The 26,777-nt window shown below is 38.6% G+C and overlaps 1 protein-coding gene across 27 annotated transcripts in view; it reads right to left on the bottom strand.

Moving 5' to 3' along the window:
- LOC126953309 (uncharacterized) overlaps nt 1–26,777 on the bottom strand; it is a 598,727-nt gene that overhangs the window by 106,995 nt on the left and 464,955 nt on the right. For 2 of the 27 annotated variants that reach the window (XR_007725209.1, XM_050788802.1), the window contains exon 1: nt 4,507–5,990. The exons of the other annotated variants lie outside the window; for them this stretch is intronic. Coding sequence is in view for 1 of the 2 variants with exons in the window: in XM_050788802.1 (XP_050644759.1) it covers nt 4,507–4,576 (70 nt within the window). In the remaining variant the exon portion in view is untranslated. Of the gene's footprint in view, nt 1–4,506; nt 5,991–26,777 lie in introns of those variants that run through there. 27 annotated transcript variants of the gene reach the window in all.

Below are 26,777 nucleotides of genomic sequence, written 5' to 3'. Positions count from 1 at the left end.
TTTTATTTCCATGTATTTGCATTTAAATATTTAAATAATTGTCCATTGACCTAAGCAAAATAAATACTGCAAAAGAAAACCAAAAAAATGTTCACTTGTTAAAACAACAAAGAAATTGCTTCATTTTGGAAGGAGCAGTACACCAAGGTAATCTTTTATTCCACAAATATAAATTGACATTTTATTCAATTAAGAAAGATTGCTAGTGTAGTTGCAAACCTTTACAATAAATGTTTATATGGGGACTCTCAAAGCTAGTGAGGGTATGATCTATCAATTACATCAGAAAATATACTCTATTTTAGCTTGATAAGATTTATATGCTGAATGTAAACACTCCTGGATTTAAAAAATATACACATGATTGATAGATTTCTTGGCTCTGACACCATGAGAGGATTTGTTTTATTTTGTTTTGACTGTATTCTCTGGTATAAGTAGAAATCACTGTTTAAAAGCATTATGTATCTAAATAGTTCTAAATATTTTTAAAAATCTAAATGAAAAGAAAAAGCTACACCTAAATTTTCTCTTGCCTTTTTCATGTGGCCAAAAAAAAAAAAAAATCTGATGTGACAAGTTTACAAGAATCTCTGTTATTCGTTTCCTTTATGTAGCCCAGCTTCTTGTTTACTTGTGATATCCCAGGGTGTTCTCACAAAAATTTATTTCAAATCTAAAAGGCAAAGATAATCACTACTTTCAGCAATAAAAGGTAACAGAAAGAAATTGCAGTTTAAATATAGAGAGCATATAATTAAGAACAAGAAAAATTAAAGTATTCTTGAATATGTGTTGCTTTAATTTTTCTCCTGATGGCTTTTCAGATTACCTTAAAAAGATCTATCAAAACTCCTCCTCTAGAAAAGATCTACTAAAAGCCACAGACACTTGGAGATCCATGAGAAGGAAAAAAATGGGTCATCTTATAAAATTGATTATGTGAGTTGTCTATATGCAGTGCATATGTCAGCAACAAGGAAAACAACCTCCAGATATATTCTGCAGGCAGATTTTCTTCTGGAGAAAAACCTATGTTTTCCTATACATTGTGAAGCCAACAGGGTAGGGTAGGAGCAGTTAAGTTTCATCCATAAGCATCTACATCAGGCTGGTTTTTGAAAAGAGAGTCAAACCCACAATAGCCCAGAAAATAATATTTTGTAATAACAAAAATGGTATATATATATATTTTTTTTTCCTGTCTAAATCTGGAATCCTGACCACCTTATTTTAAACAAGCCAGAGATTGCAAGCTTCAATCTGTTTGGATAGAAAAGAATTTATATAAATGTTTTGTTCAAGCCCAAAAGGGAAAGAGAGTTTAAATATACAGTGCATGAAAGATGCATGCCCAACTTCAAAACAGCTTAGTGCGCAGAAGAGGAAAAATAATCTAACCTTCTGTTAGTCATTCCCAACAGTTTTTAAGCTTAAATATCTTGCAATTTGCAACATCATTTCAATGACCCCCAACAGTGAGAGATTAACCAAAATTTCATAACTGCCCCACTCTCCTCCCCTCATGCATCTTGAGGGGAGGAGGAGGAACAAGAAGGTCAAAGAACAAATGGAAACAAAATCTGTGTTTTGCACTCTTTCTCTGCACTTGAGAAAGAAAAGGAGGCAGATAAATCTGTATAATACTAAACCAAATCTCTTTAATTCCAGTCAGCTTTTATCATTCAGCCACTGAGTCTGTGTGTGGAAAAATTCATGCTAATTCCCCCTAGCAACAGCCTCAGCCTATCAGGAGACTTTATGTACCATGCAGCTGCCAGCCAGAGAGAATAACTCTAAGTAGGTCAGGCCTGTATTTCTAAAAATGCTACGGTCTAGTAACCCCACTGTCCCGTCTGTCTGCCCTGCCCCATAATAACCTCAATTGCTTGGTGACACAATGACATACTATCCTGTTAGAGTGCAATCACATCATGCTACATTATTCTGCTGCGAGCATGACTGCTGGGTGAAGGACCCTCGGAGGGGCAGCATTAATCAGGCAGGCATTCATGTCCAGCAGCACTTCGCTCTAGAAATGGGGACTGCATTAATGACCAGCTGTTTGAACTAACACAAACAAAATAATGTCTTCCACCCTGTTGGGTGCACAGAATACTATTCTGATCTGGCAGGTTCCGCTTCTTGACTAAATCGAAGATGTAAATTAAACGGGCTCAGACAATGTCAGTTTTGGCAACCTCAAACTGAGTATATTTAAATTATATTACATGTGATTCAAAAAGCTATTGATTTAATATATGCAGCTTTCCATGCTACAATTTTCCCTAATCCACATTTTAAAAAAAGAAAAAATGCATACATGGGTAATGCAATACATATGCACATATTACCCAGCAAGCTAAACACACAGAGCTGAACTAAAATTGACTTCTCTTTGGGCAGAGAAACAAAGCGGGTCAGGAGTAATTGTGCGGCATGAACACAAATACAAATAGAAAATGAATGCCGTGGAGGAGCACTGAAAACAAATAAGAGTAAACATTCTAAGCCTACGGACCAATCAGCTCCTCCCACCATCTCTTTGTGGAGGCTTCAGTAGCACCCAAATCTCCAAGCACAAGAGACAAGGGAGGGAAGTGAATGTGGCCTTCAAACCTCAACAATTCTGGTACGCTGACTTCCCATAACGTTTACTGACAAGCTGCTGTTTGGCTTCAAGACAACAAAACCTCCTTCAAGGTTTAAACTTGGGAGATCACCATAAATCAAAACTCCTTAGTTGTTTTTTAAATTCGAAAGTGGGAATTTTAGAATTTAATTTACCCTATTCACTTGAATGTCACTTTTGACTTCTCTCTATTGAAATGCACAAAAACAAACAAAATTATGTGTGGATACAGAGATAGGAGACTGGCAGTGCCATTTTTGGCTATTTAGTAAAACGTCTTGTATTGATAGAGCTTGCATTGATATTTTCTCACATGATTACTTTGCATGTTTAAGCGTTCACAGTTTCATTAAATGAACATATCCCCCCTGATAAATTGATAATTCAGCCTTCAATTATACAGAATTCAGTAAGTCTTATTTGTATAATCCATCAGTATTTGATTTACAAACAGAAAATTTCTTAATCCATTTGCCCTTGTTTGAACTGGGTTTGATAACTTAGTTATGACTATCTTCTTCACTTTGTGGCACACATCACATAGTTATTCTTGGACAGATACAGTCACTGACGCAACCATGAACCGCTAATTACAAGCTGGTGACATTCTGCTTGTCTATGCAGCTTTGAAGTTCTAAGGCTGTTTTTCTCTTGTGCGCTTGCTCTGTTTCATTCTCTTCTCCTCATGCCACCCACCCCCAATCACTTACTCTCTCTTTCCTCTTTTCACTTTAAAGCCTTTCTGGATTCACTCTAGGACTATCTGGAGAAAGAGGTAAGAATGATCAGATTCTATAACTTACTGCTTTTCCTTTCCTTCTGTACTATCCCTGCACACAGATCTACAGTTTGAAAGTACAGTAATAAGATCCTCACCCAGCCCCACCCGCAGGAATGCACCAACAGCTGGCCAAACATAATCCAACACACAGAGCTGCCTTTGTAGAAATAGTAACAAACAGTGGAAGGGCCAGACAGGCGTCCCAGAAGAGCTCCCCATGACAACTGGGAAAGCTCCTCACCCCCAGGGTTGAGCTGACTCCACTGAGCTGGGGTTGGAGAACCCCAGTCCTCACATTTGAATCTACAACAAGCCTCAAGTGCCTGCCCTCAACCTCACTAGAAGCTACTTGGAGGGCATTCGGCTCTCCATAACAGCAAGTTAGAAGCGAGCATTCTCCATACTGACAACGGCCATACTCTGCCTCATGGCACATGCCTTTTGAAATGCAACACTGCAAATCTCCAAATCACATGAAGAGCATTTACACCTGTATCTAGCCATCTTAGCTGTGAGCTGGTAGGACCACCTCTCCTCCGTAGAAAATAATTTCTTTTTGCAAATTATAGGCTGATCCCGGCATTCTGAAACATGTAAATATAACACTGTATTCATCTCCACTGAGCATTTAGCATCTGAAGCCTGTGGTAGCCAGCTGGTCTCAAAGTCATCTGGGATACATTTATTTTGATTAAATTGATCAGATTTCTATTTACAGGATAGAATTTTTTGCCATTACTGAATACAGCTGTGTTTACAGGGATTTGTAGAAGAAGAAAACAAAACCCCACAATCGGTCCTAGCAAAGCACAGAGCATTCAGAACTGGAAGGAGTTAAAACAGAGGGGGCTTGCTTTCCGAGTAAAAAGAAAATTCTGCATGCAGCTGCTTTGGCCATGCTGTCTCACTAGTCAGGAAATGGGTGTTGAGCTGGAGCTGAAAACACAAGCTGCAATCAAGCCCCATCCAGCAAAGTGACAGACTTCCTGTGTAAAATGGTCAGAAACCTTTTTCATGTCTCTACATGCATGCACATGCATTTAAATCCATGCTGCGAGGCTGCGATTTTCTCTGGGGACACTGGTACAGTCACCTAGCCCATCAGTTCCTTCGTTGACAGCGTCGGGGACATCCAGACTGCAATTTACAGTTCCTCCATCCATGTGCTGGGTTATAAATTATGCCATCCTCCCTAGAATGAGAATGCACAGCAAGCGGCAGACAATCACCCGGCATTCGGCATCTCTTTCTTTCCACGCGCTCCCTCACTCCGCCTTTCTCCAGCTCTGCCTTCTCAGGCAGATACATCAGATACCTTGTTTATCCATCTTCAGCTCCACTCTGAGGTAAAATGCCACCACATCTCGCCATGGGTTGACCCCCCAGACTAAATCCCTGGGAACAGCCTGAGCTGGGTGCACGCGGCCGAGGCGACGGCTGCCCTTGCCCTGCGGAGCACGGGTGGGCATTGGATGTAAGGTACTCCTAACTTCCCCTTCCCCAGTCCTTGGCGTCCTCTCTAGCCGTCCCACCCCAGGTCTTCTGCAGCTTCACCCTGTCCTCCAAGTCGCCTCGCCCAGCTGCGAGGGAGGAGACCCTGGCCGGAGCTCCGCCAGCAGGTCCTTCTTTCGCAGGGCGCAGACGCACGATTCCGGGATCGGGTGCACCACGGCGAAGCCCAGGCGGGAGACGGCAGGAGCAGCTCAGGTAACCAGGGGAAGCTTGGCGTGCCCACGGAGATGCAGCCCTGGAGCTGTGAGGAGAGACGGTCTGGCTTCAGAATTTAAAAAAAAATAGAAAAAAAAAAAAAAAAAAGAAAGAAACACAAAACAGCGCAGCTCGGCGCCAGCGGGGTGGAAAAAACAGACACAAACCATAAAAAAAGCAAGAGTTAAAATCAAATTTAAAAAAAAAAAAGGAATACAGAGATCAGAGTACTTCATGCGACTTTTATTTCTGATGTTTCTTGGTTTATTGGCCTCCCCACCCCCTCCAAAATCTGTTCTGTCCCTGAACACCACTGTCTGTCCATGAGTGCCAGTCACAAAGACTTGCTCCCAAGTGCTGCAGACCCAGCATCACATGAGAAACCACATGACAAACTGCAGTCGGCTGCTGATGTGGTCAACTCTTTCACCCAGGCAGGGGGAGCAGGAGGGAGACAAACCTCAAGTGAGACATGCCCCTCTCAGGCGGCCAGGAAGACATTTCCTTAAAAGAACAATGAGAAGCATGCCTCTGAAGCTTGCTTGGGAATACATATACACTTTTACATATGCGCACTTACAGAGACTAAAGAGGCCGTGGATACTTGAAGACATTCTGAGGATGCTGTACCACAGACACTAGCTGGATGGCAGCAATATTATTTCTAGTTTGTATTAGTCAAAGCTGATTCCACTTAAGTGGATTCCTGAAAAGCACACACCACGTCTTCATAGCATGATCAGGCTTGGAAAACCAATTCTATTATCTCTCCCTGCAATCTGTATCTGAACCTGCATTCTGAATAATTTATTTTTAGACTAATAAGATGCTTGCCAAGACTGCTCCCTTTCTTCGGTAAGCAGCACAGGCAATATTCACCCGAGTAGGAAAGCCTTGTCCCTTTGTGGGGAGAAGAGAGGAGGCGGTTTTTTAAAAAAATGCAATTTCTTATTTAAAGGCAGACAAACACATAGCAATAAACTTCTCGCAAGTAATCTTAAAAACAAGTGAAATGTTCCTGCTTCATTGAATCGACATGTCTCTTATTTGCAGTTTGGCATCTCATGCTGGCAAATGGTGGTGATATTTTTCTAACACTGTTCATGGCTGCAGCTACAGCCCTTAAGCCACATGGATATTGCTACTTCTCAGCAGGGTGAGAGCAAACAATTGCTTTCTGGAGCACCTTTCTGTGGAGGTGCTGCACTGCCAGGTATGTTTTACTAGTTACATGAAGGCAAGTACAAGTGAGATTGCCTCAGGGTCTGTAGATTCTGTCACTCTTCCTGGAATTAAGTAAGTTGCCTATTTGGGATGTCCTTCCAAGATGTGAGAGGTATGCCTTTTTAGCAAAATTGATTATGCCAGCTAACTAGAACCGGAGAACCATTAAACAGGTGAGAGATAATCGTCTACAACATGTCTCATTGGACTGTGTGGATATCAAGGTAAGCGGCCATTAATTCATTTGAGATGCCCTTTCAGCCTCTCACCATATAAGTGTGTCAAGGATGGCCCCAGACACTGGGGTTCCGGTGATGAGCAAGAGATGCATGGTCTCAGACATCCTGGAACTCAAGGTCCAGTAACTGCATACGTCTTTTGTCCTTCAAGACAACCTTTTCCCAATTTGAATTCTCCAAAGTTAACCAAGGAAGAGATCCAGCAGTCACTTTTTTTACCCTTGCCTCTTCAACATCCTCTATGATCTCCCAATTCCTATATATTCTCTCTTTGCCATCTGTCCTTGGATTTAAGATTTCTTCTCCATTTATTCCTAGAGTCCAAGCTCAGGTACTAATACCCTCCTCTCTGGTGACCCTCTTTTTGTTTCATTCCATTTGGCAGCCTGCCACCAAACTAATCCTCCCAAACCACCACATTCGTGATGTCCAGAACTACTGTCCAGATGGGCTAGACAACTCTTTGTCCAAAACCAAGGTGGCTCCTTATTTCTTCACATTGATACACTACCAGTCAAGACACTCTATTATCTGATTATCCATTGTCTGTTTAAACAGATTGGTCTATTAATGATCTTCTGATCACATCCTCGATTGAATCAGGAAAAAAACTGGGAGCTTAATTTTGTTAACAAGAAGGCACAAAGCATTGTACAAGAAACAAAGACACACGAAGCATTGACCGTGCCCTCAGAGAACATACACTCTATAGAGCCTACGCTACTTTTTTCTATCATTACTAACCATTTATTATCTTCTATTGCTAGTCATTTCTTCAGGTTTTATTTCCCATGAAAATAATCAGTAAGTCTCAATCCACTTGCTAAATGTGGGTCAGATAAGTGGTGCCACAGAAGGGCTGAAAAAGGAACAAACACTTCTACTTAAATGTCTGGGGAGGTTCCCCGAGTTCCCTGGGATTTACAGTGAGCTATAAAATATTTGGCCAGGGAGTAGGGAGGGGTTTAGGTATTAACAACAATAGCAACAATAGTAAGTGTTAAAAATTAGCACTTACTATGTGCCAGCATCTATTCTAAGCATTTTAGATACATTAACCTACTTAATTTTATGAGAAAATACTTTTAATAAGTTATTTTCAGTGATATACAGACAGAAGCACAAAAGAGAGATTAAATAAATTGTCCAAACTACACAGCAAGTAAGTAGTAAAGCGTATCTGGTCCCCAAGCGCATGGTCTTAACCACCATGCTGTCCTGCTTTGGAAATGAAAAAAATTGTGGGAGGGAGACCAGATATGTGAAAATACATACATATGTCTGAAGGTGGATGAAGGAATCACTGTGGTTCAAGTCAGGTGTTAGTGCTGTAGAAGTGGGACTAGGTTGAGGAGAGCCACAATATAAAGCTAAGACATTACCCCCCTCTTCATAAACAATGGGACCAAGAACGAAATTGTAGGATAATAAGTCCAGTAACCAAATCTAAGATTGATGGGGGAGGAAGGGATTGGATATAAGGAGACTAATCAAGAGGCTTCTGCAATTGCCTGGCTAAAAGGGAATGGTGCCCAAACCTTGGTAGTGGTGAAAGGAAAATTGAGATGGATTCTGGAGGTGTTATGAAGAAACAACATTATTGCAGTATTCTTGGAAAACAGAGAGGAGGTGATGGTAAAGCTGATTCTACATTTTTTAAAGCTCAGATGAAGAAAGAACGCAGGTCCCTGAGCTTAGGAGTTGTGTCATTCATCTTTTTTTCCCCCAGGAGCTAGCAAAATGCTTGATATGCCTTTTTAAAGTAATGAATAAATGAAGGTGATGGAAAGAGAAATGGGAACATCAGAAGTGATGATGCCACACATACCAAAAATCTCTACAGTGCATTTAGTAATTCACAGGATATCTGAGTGGCTTAGGTGGGTTGGCTTCCATCATGCCATTACTTATATAGAAATAGAATTTATTTTCTCTTTCCACCTTTGGCTTGGTTTTCAGATGCTACCTGATTTCCCCCACCACACGCCTCGGATGCTCTTCCTCAGGCTGATCTCGGTCAGCCTGCGTTTCCTCCGCCCTGCCCCAGCGACCCCCATCCTTGCCCACCAGCTGCAGACTCATCCTGTCCAGATCTGACCCCTAATCAGAATGTTGCACTTATCAAGACGATAAGATAAGCAGGCTAACATACTTTACCATTCTTTTATTTATTTATTTTTAATAGCAAAGGGAGAAACCACAGACGTTTATCAGCCTTCTCACACAATCTTAGCTAAAAAGAATACTAAATTAATGAAAGCACCTCATTTCTTGGGCAGTTAATGAAGGTTAATGTGACATACTGCCTCTGGCTCTGGAAGTTAAAAGGGGTGTTACTGCCTCATATTATAGCTGGGAAAAAAAAGTGTTAATAATCTTTCTCATCAGCAGTAAAGAATTGAGCTTTTAATACCCAGATATATTTTAGTAAAAGGCTAGTATATCATCTGTAAGTGGAGTTCAAGAGCAATGTTAGATAACTAGGGCATTTCGAGAGCCCGCTTACACCAGAGACCAAGAAAAAAAAAAAAAAAAAAAGAACAAGAGAGAGAAAAAAAAAAAAAAACAGCCAAAGCTGAATTTATTCCAAGAAAAAAGAAAAATGTGAATTTATGTTGGGAATATTTTCATTTATATCACTTTAGATCAACTCTAATAATCTTTAAATAGTAAGAAGAAAACTTGGATCTCACAAATAAGTGATTTTGAGTAAATGGGTAAATGTGTGAGCAAGGTCATTGTTTGATTCAATGATGTTCACACAAATGCATTATGTGGACCTGCTAATCTAAAAGAGTGTGGTAGGCATTGTCTAGGGCCCTGAAAGCTTACAATACACTTACCCAGGAAGAAGACACTTCCCTTCCTTTCACAGAGGGAAGCTATTGCATTTGATGATAGTAAAAAAATAGCAGGGGAGGCAGGGTAAGTGCAGTGGCTCACTCATGTAATCCCAGCACCGTGGAAGGTCAAGGTGGGCGGACTGCTTGAGCCCAGGAATTCGAGATCAGCCTGGGCAACATGGCAAAACCCCATATCTACCAAAGAAAGTACAAAAATTAGCTGGGTGTTTTGGTGTGCACCTGTAGTCCTAGCTACTCAGGAGGCTGAGGTGGGAGGACCACTTGAACCTAGGAGGTAGAGGTGGCAGTGAGCCATGATCATGCCACTGCCATCCAGCCTGGGTGACAGAGCAAGACACTGTCTCAAAAAAAAGAAAAGAAAAAGAAAAAAAAGAAAAAGCAGGATATAGTTTAAAAAGAAAAAAAAAAAAAAGAAGGGTCTGCTCTCTTGACAGGGAGCCAACCCACCTAAGCCACCTGAAGATGTTATCATAGCAGAAAGAGCTTGCATGCTGTGAATATTCAATGAATGTGACTCTTCAATCCTTTAAGTTATATAAGAATGCTATGCTTTATCTGTGCAATCCTGGGAAATATTAATGATGGGCTGATAGTGTCAAGAAAGGCAGGGTCTATAGGTTTATTTAGCAGAGTTGCTAGAGGACTTAAAACTGCATATCATGGTTTCTAACCTCTTCAAAATGGATGCTGAATTAAGATGAGCCCTTCCCAAAGCAGACTGACAAAGTGACTAATTGCTGGCTGCTGGCAGAGGACTGATTTCCCCTCTCTCTGCTACCCAGCGTTATTACCCTCGTCCATTTCACAGGCTCCAAATGGCAAGTTTAAGGTGGAAGAACTGTGTTTGTTCACCTGTGAGTGGTTTGACCTTAGACTTTGCAGAGCACTGTCAGGAAGTCGGTTTTTCCATGCTCTTTACAGTAAACAAAGACAGTGTGGCTGGGCTCCAAATGTTACAGAAGGTCAGGGACCAAACTGCCTCAAAGACAAAGACTGCTTCCAGAAATTGAAACACAAAATAGATGTGAGCGCCATCAACATTCCACACTGTGCTCCTGTTCATTCTCAGTGTTTGCTTCAAACAATGTGACACATACCCAGCGTAGATGCATAATAGAAATAGAATCATAAAACCCCAGGTGCTGGAAAGCACCTTAAAGGTCATCTGGTCCAACCGCAAATCTAAATTGTCAATGCTGCCCTTTAAAACCTCCTCCATGTAATCATCCAGGCTCAAGGGGAACACCTCTGGTGACTATAAACGCAGTGCCCTGGGAGAGAGACAAGTCATTCTATCTTTTGAATGCAACAGCCTGAGTATTTAAAACCCTGAGCCAAGGCCTGGGCGTGGTGGCTCACACCTGAAATCCCAGCACTTTGGGAGGCCAAGACAAGCAGATCACCTGAGGTCAGGAGTTCGAGACCAGCCTGGCCAACATGGTAAAACCCCGTCTCTACTAAAAATACAAAAATTAACCAGTCATGGTGGCACACGCCTGTAATTTCAGCTACTCAGGAGGCTGAGGCATGAGAATTGCTTGAACCCAGGAGGCGGAGGTTGCAGTGAGCCAAGATCACACTACTGCACTCCAGCCTGAGTGACAGAGTGGGACTCCGTGCCAAAAAAAAAAAAAAAAAAAACAAAAAAAAAACTCTGAGCCAAAATGTCCTATTCTATGACAGCAGGAGCCTCACTGGAGCTTCTGTTTATTAGCCCTCGATTTGGAAGCTCAAATCTAGCATGACTTCCACATGATGACCCCTCAGTTACTGGAGGGCATATATCATCCCCCATCCAGATTTTCCTCCTCTACACAAAATATCTGCAATTTCTTTAGACATTACTCTGTGACTTCAAGTCTATTCAACATTCAATTTCCGAGCCTAGGAATACATTCCAGTTGATCAATAGTGTTTTGAATGATGTGTCACACAAAACATAACACAAGGTCCCATGATGTGGCTACACAAAGCGAAACAGTCCTATTACTTCCATCATTCAAACTGATCATATTTCATTTAGTGCAGACTAACCTGCATTTTCTTTCCTAGTGGGTACCTCATGTTGGTGACTCTTACTGGGCTCACCTGTGCCTTTGTTCATATAGTTTCACTTAAATCACATTTCTACCATCTTCAACGGTTTTGCTTTGTTGTTGGTTTTGGTTACCATATATGATCAGGTTTTAGGTATATTTTAAAACATTTTTAAGCCAGGCATGATGGCTCATGCCTGTAAGCCCAGTACTTTGGGAGGCTGAGGGGCAGATCACTTGAGCTCAGGAGTTTGAGACTAGCCTTGGCAACATGGTGAAACCCCATCTCTACAAAAACACAAAAACTAGCCAGGCATGGTGGTGTGCGCCTGTGGTCCCAGCTATTCAGGAGGCTGAGGTGGGAGGATCACTCACTGCAATGGAGGTTGCAGTAAGCCATGATTGCACCACTGCACTCCAGCTTGGGTGACAGAGTAAGACTCTGTCTCAAAAATAAAAAATAAAAAATAAAAATGAAAAGAAAGAAATAGTAGTAAGTCACTCTTGAAGGAGTCATAGATATACTTATAAATACACATATCTATCCATGGTAAGATACAAGATTTATGAGATCAGAAGTTCTTAGAAAGCATTGAGTACACCTTCTGTTTTTCATATATCACAACAGCACTGCATAGAATAAAATAACTCTGATTATATAAAATACCCTGGCCTAGTAGGAAAAACATGGGACTAGAAGTCAAAAGCTGTTGGATCTGGTATCTGTGTTGCTACAGACTATCTGTTTATCTGTTACATAATTATCGAAAGGTCACTTTATCTTTTTCCAAGCTATAGTTTCCTTCATTGTAAAGTGAGAATCTCAACAATAAGCACCCTGAGTTGTACTGCATTCTAATAATTTATATTTCTGTGGAATTCTAATTAAATTTGTAAGTCTATTCTTTAATACAATGGAATAAATTGTATATTAGCCAGTGGTTAAGCCCTGACTAAAATTTTCTATAGACTTTCATTAACATTAGATAAGTTTTACATTAAATTGTATCTTAAGTGAGTGAATGGCATATTCACAAATCAGAAAGTTCTTATGTCCAGAGTTTTTTTTTTTTAAATATGCCAATTAGGGAAATTAGATAAGTCTGACTGGGGGTCCTGGAATCTTTACCCTCTGATAAAATAACAGTTTTGAATAGGTGAACCAATTACTGAGATTCTTGGGGTAAGGAATAAATGTCATAATGTGATATCATCACTTTCCTATAATCCAAATGTCTTCTTAAAATGTCTTTAATTAACTATACAGAGAGAACCTTTAGGTTGAAAAGATCTAGTTTCTTCCACATTTTTTAACTAGAGCCATGACAACAGAGTGCCTTGATGTCAATCAGCAGTTCCCACAATGGGACTACTATTCACATTCTGAGCGAGGGGGGAGGGAACGATGGCGTATGGTCATAACAAGAGAACAACCGCCCATCTTAAAATCTTGCATTCGAGTAAAATTAACTCCATGATCAGATTCTAAGACACACCCTCATAACATTAACTTCACAGAGTACAATAGTTGGTCTTTTTACTAAGTATATTATGGGACTATGCAGTTTTTCTCTCAGATCAAAAGAACTAAAATAAAAATTGGAATGGTGGGCTTTATTTTCTCAAAATCTGGGCCCGGTTTTGACCCAGCCTTTCTCTGTGCATATTCCTTCACCATCCTGACCTCAGCACCATCTCCTGTAAAACAGAGGAGGTCTCTGAGTGTCTAGGCTCTCTGCCCATATGTCAGAAAGGAGGCATGATTTTTGGCTTTTGAAGATCCTCTGCTTTCAACATGTAAGCTATCCAAGCAGCTTATGATCCTAGAGATCCACAAGTCATATTGTATCTTAGTTTCTCTCATTCTTAAAAGCCTCATGGCAAAGACCCTAGTGCAACAATATTTTCTCAGTCTCAAATCCCTTTCTGGGCATCAGGCAGAGGGCTCTCAAGCCAAGACCCTGGGTTTCAGTAGCAGGGGGCATGCAGCACTTCATGAGCCTGAAAAAAAAGCCGCAACTATATGATGCGCACATAGTCCAGACATAGAGAGTGATGCGGAGATGGACTGATGCCTTTTGATGTTTGCAAAATATACCTAGGTAGAAAACTGTTACATAATTAAGTGACCAATGACATTTGATATGAACAAAAGTTTAAACATTAGCTTACTCTAACCAATATGATACTCTAAAATGCAATTAGCACAAATGACCACATCTCCATTCAAGTAGCAAGGCAGACTTTTAGAGGAAACCTTAAAATAATTAAAGTGGCCACGTTCAGGATGTCAAATGCATATAGGTATATCATTGGCTGCTAAAGCAGTAAAGCTTTCTCAGGCAATAGAGGAGGCAGGCTTATGCCCAAGATTAGACTGAGTGTCTTACTGAAGTACAGTGCCCCCGCTCCACTGCATTTGATGGCCTTTTCTGCAGGTCCTCCAAGATCAGTGTTATAGTATTATGGTGTCTACAGGATGTAGGTACATGGAAGGGAAGAAGGGATGGCAGAACTGGAAAGAAAAGATGTTCATTTTTTACTCCATTTGACTCAATGCATGCTTTATGTAGAATTCATCCCATAAGGTCAAAAACCTAATAAGGCCTTATTTTAAAAGTTCTGAAACATGCAGTAAATCACATGTGATTTTTTTCATATGAGCTGTGACTCAATGATTGAATTTATGTTCATGAAAATAATTCAGCTTACATCAAACACTGGTTCCTGATACCCCGTTTCCCAAAACACACAAACACACACTCACTCACAGTTCATATATAAATAGATATGTCTATGTTTTATTAAGATTATAAAGTTATAAAGTATATTAACTGTATAAGTATGCAAAATTATACATATAGAAGACAGAGTATCAACATAAATTTAATTTAATAGAGTTGGCTTAATTTTTGATACTCTATATTCAAAGACAAAGATTTTTATTACTGAGGATACTGAAAAGAATATCTTTTTTCAGAATCTAAAGAAAATTTAAAAATAATTATTCAAATGTGTTGCTATATCGACATAAATGTAGCACCTCTTCATATGCCTTCTTTGAAAGGAGAAACTTTTGTTTATATAAGTATACTAAAAAGGCCAAAATGATCTTAATACTTTCAGGTTACTGAGGCTGTAAAAAAGACATATTGATCAGTAAGTGGATTATCAAGTGTAGTTAAATGTAAAATGTAAAACCTTGGGAAAAGAATAAATCTAGTAATACTGGACAATTAATACTACATTTTAGACACTGCTCTGAGCACTTCGCATTAACTGAGTTAGGCACTATTTCAATCTTCATTTTATAGATGAGAAAACTGCAGCAACAGAGAAGTTCAATAATGACCAAGGCCACACAGCTAACACATGGGAGAGCCAGACTGCATATTCAGGTAGTGAGGCTCCAGAATTCTTGCCCCAGAGTCCGTTACTCTGCCTTGTATCTCTTCCTTCTTTTTCTCTTCTCCCACCTGACCCCTAACACCCAAAACCATATCAAAGGCAGAACCCTCTCCTGAATCTGTTCAGGCCTCGTAGTTAGTGTCCATGATACAGAATGAGGCTTTCTAAAGGAGTTTTAGAAACATTTTAGCTAATCGTTATAACAACTCTGCCAGTGTGCTATTATCCTCTTTTGACAGATGAGGAAACTGAAACCCACAGAGATTAAGTAACATCCTCAAGATCAAAAAGGTAACAAACGATTGAGGCAGGATTCAGATACTGCTCTACATGACCGGAAAGCCTGTGCTCTTGGAATTACAGTCATAGTACAATAGATCAAGTTCAAAGCATCATCTAAGTCAAGGAAAACCAGTAAAGAGGTTTGGAGAGACAAACAGGGTCAACTCCAGGCATCTAGGTCAGCAGAAATGGCACCATTGAGCAGCACTGAGACTGTAGGATCACGGATCAGAGGCTGCTTCCTCTTTGCTTCTGGGCATCATCCTCATGTCCACTCAGAGTAAATGGCCTCTCTGACTGGAATCGGAGGTGGCTGGGTCATCTCACAGAGCCAAACAAATACAATTAGCTGTTGCAAAGTCTTTGGGGAATTATTCCCAGTGTAAATAAACACATAACCATGTAGCAAGAGCCTTGATAAAGTCCAAAAACAAGCGAACTTGGAGTATCTAAGAGAAAAGACCAGAATGTAAATGAAAAACCAAATAAACTGGGGTAAACTATAGGATAGGGCCCTGTCTGTGATGGCCTGCATATGACAAGCCATAGAAAAAGGATGGTGAATTCTGGGTAATAAGAAATGTCAATGAGATGGAAGAACCACCTGTTTTATGTAAAGCTCCAAATAACCAGATCACAGTGGACAGCCACTCAAATAATGCCTTCATAATACAGGGTATTATTGAGAATAACTCAATTCACAGAGAGCTTAAGGCAGCCAATATTTGATAGCCTGTCAGAAAAAAACAGAACAGTAATTACAGAAAAGAATCATATCCTCAGAAAAACAAAAATTAATCAAAGTAAGTTTGTAAAGTCTATCTTACAGACACATTGTCTGGACTGGTCCTCTCAAAAATACTGTTTTTTTTTTTTAATTTTATTTTATGCCAATTTATTTATTTAATGATTTTTGTCTTATTACTTCAGAACTGGAAATATCTTATGACTCATAACATCTTACAACCTTTCTACTTTCTTAAAGAATCTCAAGTTTATAATCACAAGGGATAGGATTATTTTTCAAAAATTAAATGATGATGTAACGATTACTATGTCTATTGTAGAAAAATCAACCTTATTACAACTGCAACAATACCATTAAAAAAATGAGTAATTCTAATCAACTTGAGATAAGGTCTAATCAAACACAAATACAACTGATAAATTTCATTAAATAGCATGGAGATTAAATTAAAGCACTATTATGTAATAAAAACCTTTAGTGGTACTAAAATTTTAGAATAGTTCAGATATACAGAAAAATTTCAAAGATATACAGAGTTCTCATTTTTTTCCTATTACTAACCTCTCATATTTGTCACAACTAATGAATATTCAATACAGTATTATTAACTAAAGCCCATACATTTATTCAGATTTCCTTAGTTTTTAGCTAACATTCTTTTTATTTGTTCCAGGATCCCATCCGGGCCACTACATTGAATTTATTTGTCATTTTAGGTACCTCTTGGCTGTGAGTTTCTCAGACTTTCCTTGTTTTTGATGACCTTGACAGTTTGAGAGAGTACTAGTCAGTTATTTTTATAGAATGCCCTAAATTTGAGTTTGGCTGATGTTCTTCTTAGGGTTTGACTGGGGTTATGGGTTTTGGGGAGGAAGACCACAGAGGTGAAGTACCATTCTCACCAAATTATATTAAAGGTACATACCATCAGCATGCCTTATACTATTGATGTGAACTTTGATTGCCTGGCTGTTTGTAGTGTTTGTCATGTTTCTCCACTGTAAAGTTACTCTTCTCATCACCCACTTTTCTGTACTGTACTCTTTGGAAGAAAGTCACTATATGCATCCCAAACTCAAAGAGTGGGAAGTTAAGCTCCACCCACTTGTAAGCAGAAAATCTACATAAATTGTTTGCCATTCTTCTGCATGGGAAAATTATCTCACTCTCCCATTTATTTATTTATCTGATCTTATATCAGTATGGACTCATGGGTATTTCTTTTATACTTTGGGTTATAATCCAATACTAACACAATAAAGAAATTTTTAATGGAGATGCATTGAAATTCATTGCTAAAATGGGCCTGACACTTCTTGACCTTGGCTAAACAGAGATTCTGGATAGAGCAAAGCACGGTGACGTCATGTGGACTTTGAAGGTTAAGAAACTACAGATCATCAGGACGTATTTGCTCTTCCATCTCACAGAGAAAATGGGGATATACCTCCTCATTCCAGGAAACTTTCTTCCTATATTTCTGATATATCCAGGATAAAATTCAATATATATAGTCAATAGCTTCAAAGTTAAGCATAATTTGTTTACTACAATTCTTAAGGCAGATGTTGGATCAATACCTCATTCTCTTAGAAATAACTTTGGTGCTTATAAGTAGGCATCACATAATCTGATATACTAATATTATATATATAATTGTGAAAAACATTTATATATCAGATTATGTGATACATAAGTCAGCCAAACTCAAATTTAGGACATTCTACAAAAATAACTGACTAGTTACTCCCTCAAACTGTCAAGGGCAACAAAAACAAGGAAAATCTGAGAAACTCACAGCCAAGAGGTACCTAAAATGACAAATAAATTCAATGTGGTGGCCCAGATGGGATCCTGGAACAAATAAAAAGAATGTTAGCTAAAAACTAAGGAAATCTGAACAAATGTATGGGCTTTAGTTAATAATACTGTATTGAATATTCATTAGTTGTGACATACATGAGAGGTTAGTAATAGGAAAAAAATGGGAACTCTGTATATCTTTGAAATTTTTCTGTATATCTGAACTATTCTAAAATTTTAGTACCACTAAAGGTTTTTATTACATAATAGTGCTTTAATTTAATCTCCATGCTATTTAATGAAATTTGTCATATATCAATAATCTGATATATAAATGTTTTTCACAATTATACATATATCTCAAGTATAATTGTGAAAAACATTTGCCAGTTTAAAGTTTAATATGTAGACAGAATAATGCCTGGGGGTACAGGGATATAATTGGGAATTGGAGTAATAAAATAAATATTTTAAGTACTTACTACGTATTACTCATTAGCACAAAGTAACTTTAGGTATAAAATGCATGACAAGATTCCATTATAAAAAAGTGCCTGAAAGCTATAGGGCAGAAAGGCATAGAACACAGTATACACTAGAAGGAGATAAAGATAATCGGAAGATTTTATTCATTCATTTACTCAACAAAAATTTTCATAGTACCTCCAATTATCAGCAGCTGTGCTAAAGACTAGGTATATTACCTACATAGTTACACATTATGCTCTCATGTAGTCTGCGGGAAGACAGACATTAATCAAATAATGGCACCATTGATACTTGTGAAGGAAAGGGTTAAGTCAACAGGCCTGGGCTGTTCAAACCTTGCGTATTCCCAGAGTCTCAAGACTGGTCCTGGCCTGGCTCCTGGGAAGATTACTTCTGAGCCCTTGGCTGAGATAGGAGTTTATGCCAACAGTGTGATTTATGGCAAACACCTGTTTTTGTATGCCTGAGGCTTTGGATCATGCTGTATCAATTTGATCTGAGGCCTGAAGAGTAGTACCTAAGGTGCTGCATGCCTACACGACTGACCTCCAATAAAAACCCTGGACACAGGCCTCAAATGAGTCTCGTTGGTTGGCAACACTTTACATATGTTGTCACATATTGTTGCTGAGAAAATTAAGTGTAATCCATGCAATTCCACTGGGAGAGGACAACTGGAAGCTGGTGCTTAATTTCTCCTCTACTCCACGCTATCCACCTTTTCACTTTGCTGAGTTTTTCCTGTATGCTTTCAATGTAATAAACTTTAACCATAAGTATAACAGCTTTTTTGAGTTCTGTGAGTCTTTCCAGCAAATCATTGAGCCTGAGAATTATCTTGGGGATCCCCAACATACTACTACAATTAAAAAATGAGGTACATGTTCTAAAGGAGAATAATACAGTTTGTGGGAGTTTATAACATAGTAACCTGAAGTAAGACTAGGAAGTCAAGGAAGTCTTCCCTGAAAAAGAGAAGTTTGAGTTGTGATAATGGATGCATAAGACATTGCTTATAAAGGTGGAGAGAGCTTTCCAGCATGGTGAATTGCATGTACAAATCCTCTGGTCAGGGAGAGTAAAGTGTGTATGAGCAGCTGAAAGTGACATGCACAGCTGGAGTGGAGGTAGCAGCAGGAGGTGGGATGAGAGATGGGTGGCACAGTCCTCAGAGGCTGGGCCTGGCAAACCATGTGAAGGATTCTGCTCATTATCCTGAGTCATGGGAAGCCATGGAAAGGCCGGAAGCAAACGGGGACTCAGGGTGGTCTTCTGAAATAAGTGTTCTGGCAATGGGGGTTGGGGAAGAACTTACAGGGGGTGATGAGTCAACAGAATGAAAACAAGGCAATCTCTTTTTATAGAACTCATATGAGAGATGATGGTATCTCTGGCTATTGTGCTGGCAGAGGGAATGTTAAGAAATGGAAGCTTTTCATAGAAATTTAGTGGGCCAAATTACTTTGCTGGCTTGTGCAAATGACAGAATGGTTGGACCACTCATTGAAGCAGGAAACACTAGGACAGACCAGGTTTATTTTTCTGGGGATGAAGCACCAGAATGACATACATTTGGTCTTGGATACACTGAGTTTGATGTGCCTTTAGAGTTGAATATGGAGACAGTTATAGGCCACTGAATACATAGGTATGGACTGATGTCATTCAGATTTCATCCACAAATTATAACTACAGCTATCAACTCAAGGGGCAACTATCATTTGCCTTGCATTACTTTAAGTACTTTCCATATACGAACTCATTTTATCCTCACAATTATTAGATGAGCAGATACTATAACTAGCCTATGTCATTCTCATAGCAAGCCAAGGAAGGGGGTTGAAACCAACTTTGGAGACAGTAGGGAGTAAAAAAGAAGAGGGATATTGAGGTTGCCAATATTAATAACTGATTCCTGGCAGACAAGACTGAGAGTATACCGCCGGACCTGAAGAAGGAGGAGGCTGGGCTATCCTGGAAGCCAAGGGAAGTTGGTGCTCCAGAAGAAGACAGTTTTTATTTAATGCTGTTAAGTTTACTAAGAAGAGGACTATGGGATGGACAACAGTCAGTCATTGCAAGTAAAAGTCGTTTTGATGAAGCTGGAAGCTAAATTAGAGAAGGGTGCATGGAAGGCAAGAAAGCGAAGACAGGGAAGTGCTTTCAGCACATCTGGCTATAAAAGGGAGGAGAGAAAGCAGTACCTACAGGGAGCTAAAGGAGTCAGGGAGTAGCTGTTTACTGGTGAGATGGGAGAACTGTAACCAAGTTTTAAAGTCAATGGAAAGGATTCATTTGAGAGGGAATAGTTGAGTACACATGAGAGAAGTATATTGATTGCAGTGAGCTGGAGATTGCACCATTGCATTCCAGCCTGGGCGACAAGAACAAAACTCTGTCTCAAAAAAAAAAAAAAAAAAGACTCCATTGATAGTGTAAGTTTCTTCAGCAGTCCAGAATGGGAGAGACGGGATGTAAATATGGCCAAATATATTTGGGCAGAGCCAGTGAGTGAAATGATACTCTTCATAACACATGTCACAGAAACCAATAATAGATCCAAGCTCTGCCTATGTTCTACTCTGCTCTCATATGCATTGGTTTCCTTATTTCCCTTTGGCTATCCCTGCCTTCCTTCATGACTCCATATGCCATGTTCCTCTCACTTCGGACACATTGCACTTGCTGTTTTTTTCAGCTGAGAATGTTTTTCATTCCATCCAGTGCCCCACCTCTTCATCCAGTTTCTAGCCTGATGAAGATGTTCAATAAACAGTCATTGGTTGAACAACTTGTATTCAAAATAGTTACTGAAACAAACCTGTATTAGTCCTTTTTTACACTGCTATAAAGAGCTACCTAAGACTGAGAAATTTATAAAGGAAAGAGGTTTAATTGACTCACAGTTCAGCATGGCTGGGGAGGCCTCAGGAAATTTACAGTCATGACAGAAGGCAAAGGGGAAGCAGGTACCTTCTTCACAAGGTGGCAGGAAGGACAGGTGCCAAGTGTAGGTGAAAGAGCCCCTTATAAAACCATCAGATCTCATGAGAACATACTCACTATCAGTATGCTTCAATTACTTCCACTTGGTCTCTCCCTTGATACGTGGGGATTATGGGTATTACAATTCAAGATGAGATTTGGATGAGCCTAACCATATCAAAACCCAATCTGAGAGTCAAACTGATTTTGGATATTTGTTTCAATGTGCTTCTGATTTTCGTCACCAATAAATATTTTTATCAATATAAATTTGAGTCATTCTTAAAGAAGGCATTATAGTCTAATACTTACTTATATTTTTATATCCATGATCATATTCATCCCTCCTACAAATATAAAAACATATGCATATGCCATTTTCAAGCAGACACACACCTGGCAATTAATTCTCTCCTACTAAGCAAACAACATAGAAAGAAATTCTAATCAGAATGTCAATCTATTAATTTACAATGAGAGGTACAACTGTCAGTTCAACCAGATATTTTTGTTAATCTGACCAACATATATTTTTACCCTGGCCAAGCCAGTCACAGATTGGTAAACCTTACGTTAAAAAATGTAGATGGGCCCATATCTCTCACCATATACAAAAATAAACTCAGGATGAATTAAAAACTTAAATGTAATTTTACAGTTTCAACTGTAAAAATACCAGAAGAAAACCTAGGGAAAACTCTTCTGGACACTGGTCTAACAAAATAATTCACGACTAAGACCTTAAAAATACAAGCCACAAAACACAAAAATAGAAAACTGAGACGTAATAAAATAAAAGGTTTCTGCATATCAAAGGAGATAATCAACAGAGCAAACAGACAGCCTGCAGAATGAGAGAAATATTCACAAACTATGCATCTGACAGAAAACTAATATCCAGAATTTACAAGGAATGCAAACAACTCAACAACAACAAAAACAACCCCATTAACAAGTTGGCAAAGGACATGAATAGATATTTTTTAAAAGAAGACATACAAATGGTAAACCTGCATACAAAAAAAAATGCTCAAAATCACTAATCATCAGAGAAATGCAAATTAAAACCACAATGATATTATCTTACATCAGTCAGAATGGCTATTATTAAAAAGCCAAAAAAACAACAGAAGTTGGCAAAGACGTGAAGAAAAGGGAATTCTTATATACTATTAGTAAAACCTCTATGGAAAGAGTGTGGAGATTTCTCAAAGAACTAAAGATAGAACTGCCACTCAGTTCAGCAATCCCACTACCATGTATCTGCCCAAAGGAAAAGAAATCGTGTCAAAAAGATACCTGCACTCTTATATTTATCACAGCACCCTTCTCAGTAGGAACGATATGAGATCAACCTATGTGTTCATCAACAGATGACTGGATAAAGAAAATATGGTGTATATATATATATATAATGGAATACTATTCAGCCATAAAACAAGAATAAAATCATGTCTTGGAGCAACATGGATGGAACAAGACGCCATGATCATAAGTGAAACAACTCCAAAACAGAAAGTCAGATACCGCATGTTCCCACTTATAAGGGGAAGATGGAAAAAAAAAAAAAAAAAAAAAAAAAAAGATAGACATTAGAGACTAGGAAAGGGGCACAGAAGGAGAGTGGGTGATGAAAAATAACTTACTGGGTAGAATGTAAATTGTTCAGATGATGGCTACACTAAAAGCCAAGACTTCACCATGCAATAAATGCACATAACAAAATTCCACTTGTACCCCTTAAGTTTACACAAGTAAATAGAATTTAAAAATAAAAACACATGTTTAAAACATAGGTGGGAACAGAAGACAGAGCAATGGCTTCCAGATACTTAAAGTAGGAATATAGGGATTGTTTTCAAAGTGGCAGGAGGGATTTGATTATCCTGGTGGGTGTATCACTCTATGTGTTAAGTGCGTACTCCAAAGAACATAAGAAGTTTATTTTACTTATAGCAAACAGTCTTGGTACAAGAAAATTACATAGCACAGTTAGGGAGACTGTAGTCTTTGGAACCCTGAAACCTAGGTTCAAATCCCAGCTCTATAACTGAATGACTTGGTAATAAGCAATTTATTATAACTAATCCCTGAGCCTGTCTAAGCTTCATCTCCCTGATCTATAAGATGGTGATAGTTCAAAATACAACAGTAGATTCTAAAAAATTGAGGAGGGAATCCTCCTCCCTAACACATTCAATGAGACCAGTGTCATTCTGATACTAAAACCTGGTAGAAACACAACAAAAAAAGAAAGCTTCAGGTCAATATCCCTGATTAACATGGATGCAAAAATCCTCAACAAAATGCTCGCAAACTAAATCCAGCACCACATCAAGATGCTAATCCACCACAATGAAATAGGCATTCCTGGGATGCATGGTTGCTTCAACATATGCAAACCAATCAATATGATGTAGCATATTAATAGAATTAAAAACCACATGATCATCTCAACAGATGCAGGAAAGTCTTTTGATAAAATACAATATCTCTTCATGTTAAAAACCCTCAACAAACTAGGCATTGAAAGAACATACCTCAGAATAATAAGAGCCATATATGACAAACCACAGCCAACATCATACTGAATGGGCAAAGGCTGGAAGCATTCCTCTTAAGAACCAGAACAAGACAAGGATGCCCACTCTCACCACTCCTCTTCAACATGGTACTGGAAGTCATAGCCAGAGCAATCAGGCAAGAGAAAGAAACAAAAGGCATCCAAATAGGAAGACAGGCAATCAAACTATCTCTCTTCACAGATAATATGATTTTACACCTAGGAAACCCCTTAGTCCCTGCCAAAAAGCTCCTTGATTCCTTGATCTAATAAATCAGCAAAGTTTCAGGGTACAAAATCAATGTACAAAATCAGAAGCATTTCAATACATCAACATCAAAAATGTCCAAGTCAAATCAAGAATGCAATCTTATTCACAATATCCACCAAGAAAAAAAGAAAAACAAAAAACAAACAAACAAAAAACCCTAGGAATACAGCTAACCAAAGAGGTAAAAAATCTCTACAGTAAGAATTATAAAATGCTGCTGAAAGAAATCAGAGATGACACAAGCAAATGGAAAACATTTCATGATCAAGAAGAGGAAGAATCAATATTATTAAAATGGCCATATTGCCCAAAGCAATTTACAGATTCTATGCTATACCTATCAAACCACCACCAAATTTTTCAAAGAAATAGAAAAAAAAAACTACTTTAAAAGTTATACAGAACCCAAAAAGAGCCTGAATAGCCAAAGCAATCATAAGCAAAAAGAACAAAGCCAGAGGCATTATACTATCCAACTTCAGACTATACTACATAGCTACAATAACCAAAATAGCATGGTATTTGTAAAACAAACAAACAAAAAACAGACACATAGACCAATGGAACAGGTCAGAGAACCCAGAAATAAAGCTGCACACTTACAACCATCTAATCTTTAACAACACTGACAAAAACAAGCAAAGGGGAAAGGACTCTCTATTCAATAAATGGAGCTGGGATAATTGGCTAGCCATATGCAGAAGATCGAAACTAGACCCCTTCCTTACACTATGTACAAAAATCAACTCAAGATGGATTGAAGACTTAAATGTAAAACCTAAAACTATAGAAACCCTAGAAAAAGATAAAAGAAATATATTCGGGACGTAGGCCATGATAAAGATTTCCTGGTAAAGACTCCAAAAGCAATTGTGACAAAAACAAAAATTGACAAACAGGACCTAATTCTACACAGCAAAATAAATTATCAACAGAGTAAACAGACTACCTACAGAATGAGAGAAAATATTTGCAAACCATGCACCCAACAAAGATCTAACATCCTGGGTCTATAAGGAATGTAAACAAATTAACAAGCAAAAAACAATACCATTAAAAAATGGGCAAAGGACATGAACAGGCACTTATCAAAAGAAGACATACACACAACCAACAAACATATGGAAAAATACTCAACACCACTAAACATTAGAGAAAGGTAAATCAAAACCACAAGATACTGTCTCACACCAATCAGAATGGCTATTTTTAAACAGGCAAAAAATAATACATGCTGGTGAGGTTACAGATGAAAAAGAGCACTTATACACTGCTGGTGGGAATGTAAATTAGTTCAGTCATTGTGGAAAGCAGTTTGAAGATTTCTCAAAGAACTTAAAACAGAACTACCATTTGACCCAGCAATCCCATTACTGGGTATATACCCAAAGGAATATAACATGTTCTACCATGAAGACACATGCACACATACGTTCACTGCAGGACTATTCGCAAAAGCAGACATGGAATCAACCTAAATCCCCATCAACAGTGGACTGGATAAAGAAAATGCAGTACATATACACCATGGCATACTATGCAACCATAAAAACCATGAAATCATGTCCTTTGCAGCAACATGGATACAGCTGGAGGCCATCACCCTAAGCAAATTAATGCAGGAAAAGAAAACTAAATACCACATGTTCTCACTTAGATGTGGGAGCTAAATAGTGAGTACACAAGGACACAAAGAGGGGAACAGTAGACACCAGGGCCTATTTGATGGTGGAGTGTGACGATCGAAAAACCACCTTTGGGTACTATGGTTATTACCTGGGTGACAAAATAATCTGTACACCAAACTCCAGTGACCGTAATTCACCCATGTAACAAACCTGCACATGGAACCCTGAACCTAAAACAAAAGTTGGAAAGAAAAAAATGCAACAGTAGGTCAAAATCCCTTTTGAGAATTTATGAGAACAGGGCAGATAAAGTTTTTAGCATATGCCTGGCACAATAGATGCTAAATTTATCAGCAGTTTTGCTGGTAAGGTTCAAGTCTTTTATTCAAGACTTCCTCTCCACCAGACTTTGCTTACATGAACATCAACAGTATTTGCCTTTGTGACTTTCCTTTTCTACATTTTCTTAGTTGTTAACCTGGTTATATTTGTATAGCCCTTTTCAAAACAGGATATAATACTCTGATAATGTTTCTGATTAGCAAATGATAACCACTTTCCAGTCCTGCCTCTTAGATTTTTCCCAGAGTCCACCTTGATTAGCATCTATGGGTTCTGTAATCTCTTGAGTCTCTATTTATAGAAAATTTTGAGTTAACAATTACTCATGATAAATCACATCCATTTTGTGCAGATTTATGCAAGTTAACTCTTAACAGGCAATCTGATGTCTATGTTATTAAGGTATACTTTCTTATCATGCCCACAGACTAACAACATTGTTTCAATGCCTTTAGAGAACTACTATGGGTGGTAGCACCTTTAGACTCATCTATAGAAATCAAGATCCAAAAGAAAATATTCTGCAAAGATATTGCTTAAAGCAGCAAGCTTCAATCTGATAAGATTGCTATTGTTAAATCAGGATTGAACAGGCACAGAAAAGTGAATAATTAATGTATATAGGGGCCATTCTGGGATGCACCAAGCAGATGTGATGTTCTATCTATAATCTAATTGGTAGCATCACAAAGGCAGAAAAGACAAGATACAGAAAGTTCACATGAGATCTTGAATAAAAACCTAGGAGGTACTAAAAGTCATAAACAAAAATAAG

The sequence above is a fragment of the Macaca thibetana genome, chromosome 4 (assembly GCF_024542745.1).
Source record: "Macaca thibetana thibetana isolate TM-01 chromosome 4, ASM2454274v1, whole genome shotgun sequence".
In the NCBI taxonomy this organism is placed as follows: domain Eukaryota; kingdom Metazoa; phylum Chordata; class Mammalia; order Primates; family Cercopithecidae; genus Macaca; species Macaca thibetana.
This window is presented reverse-complemented; position numbering and strand designations above follow the sequence as displayed.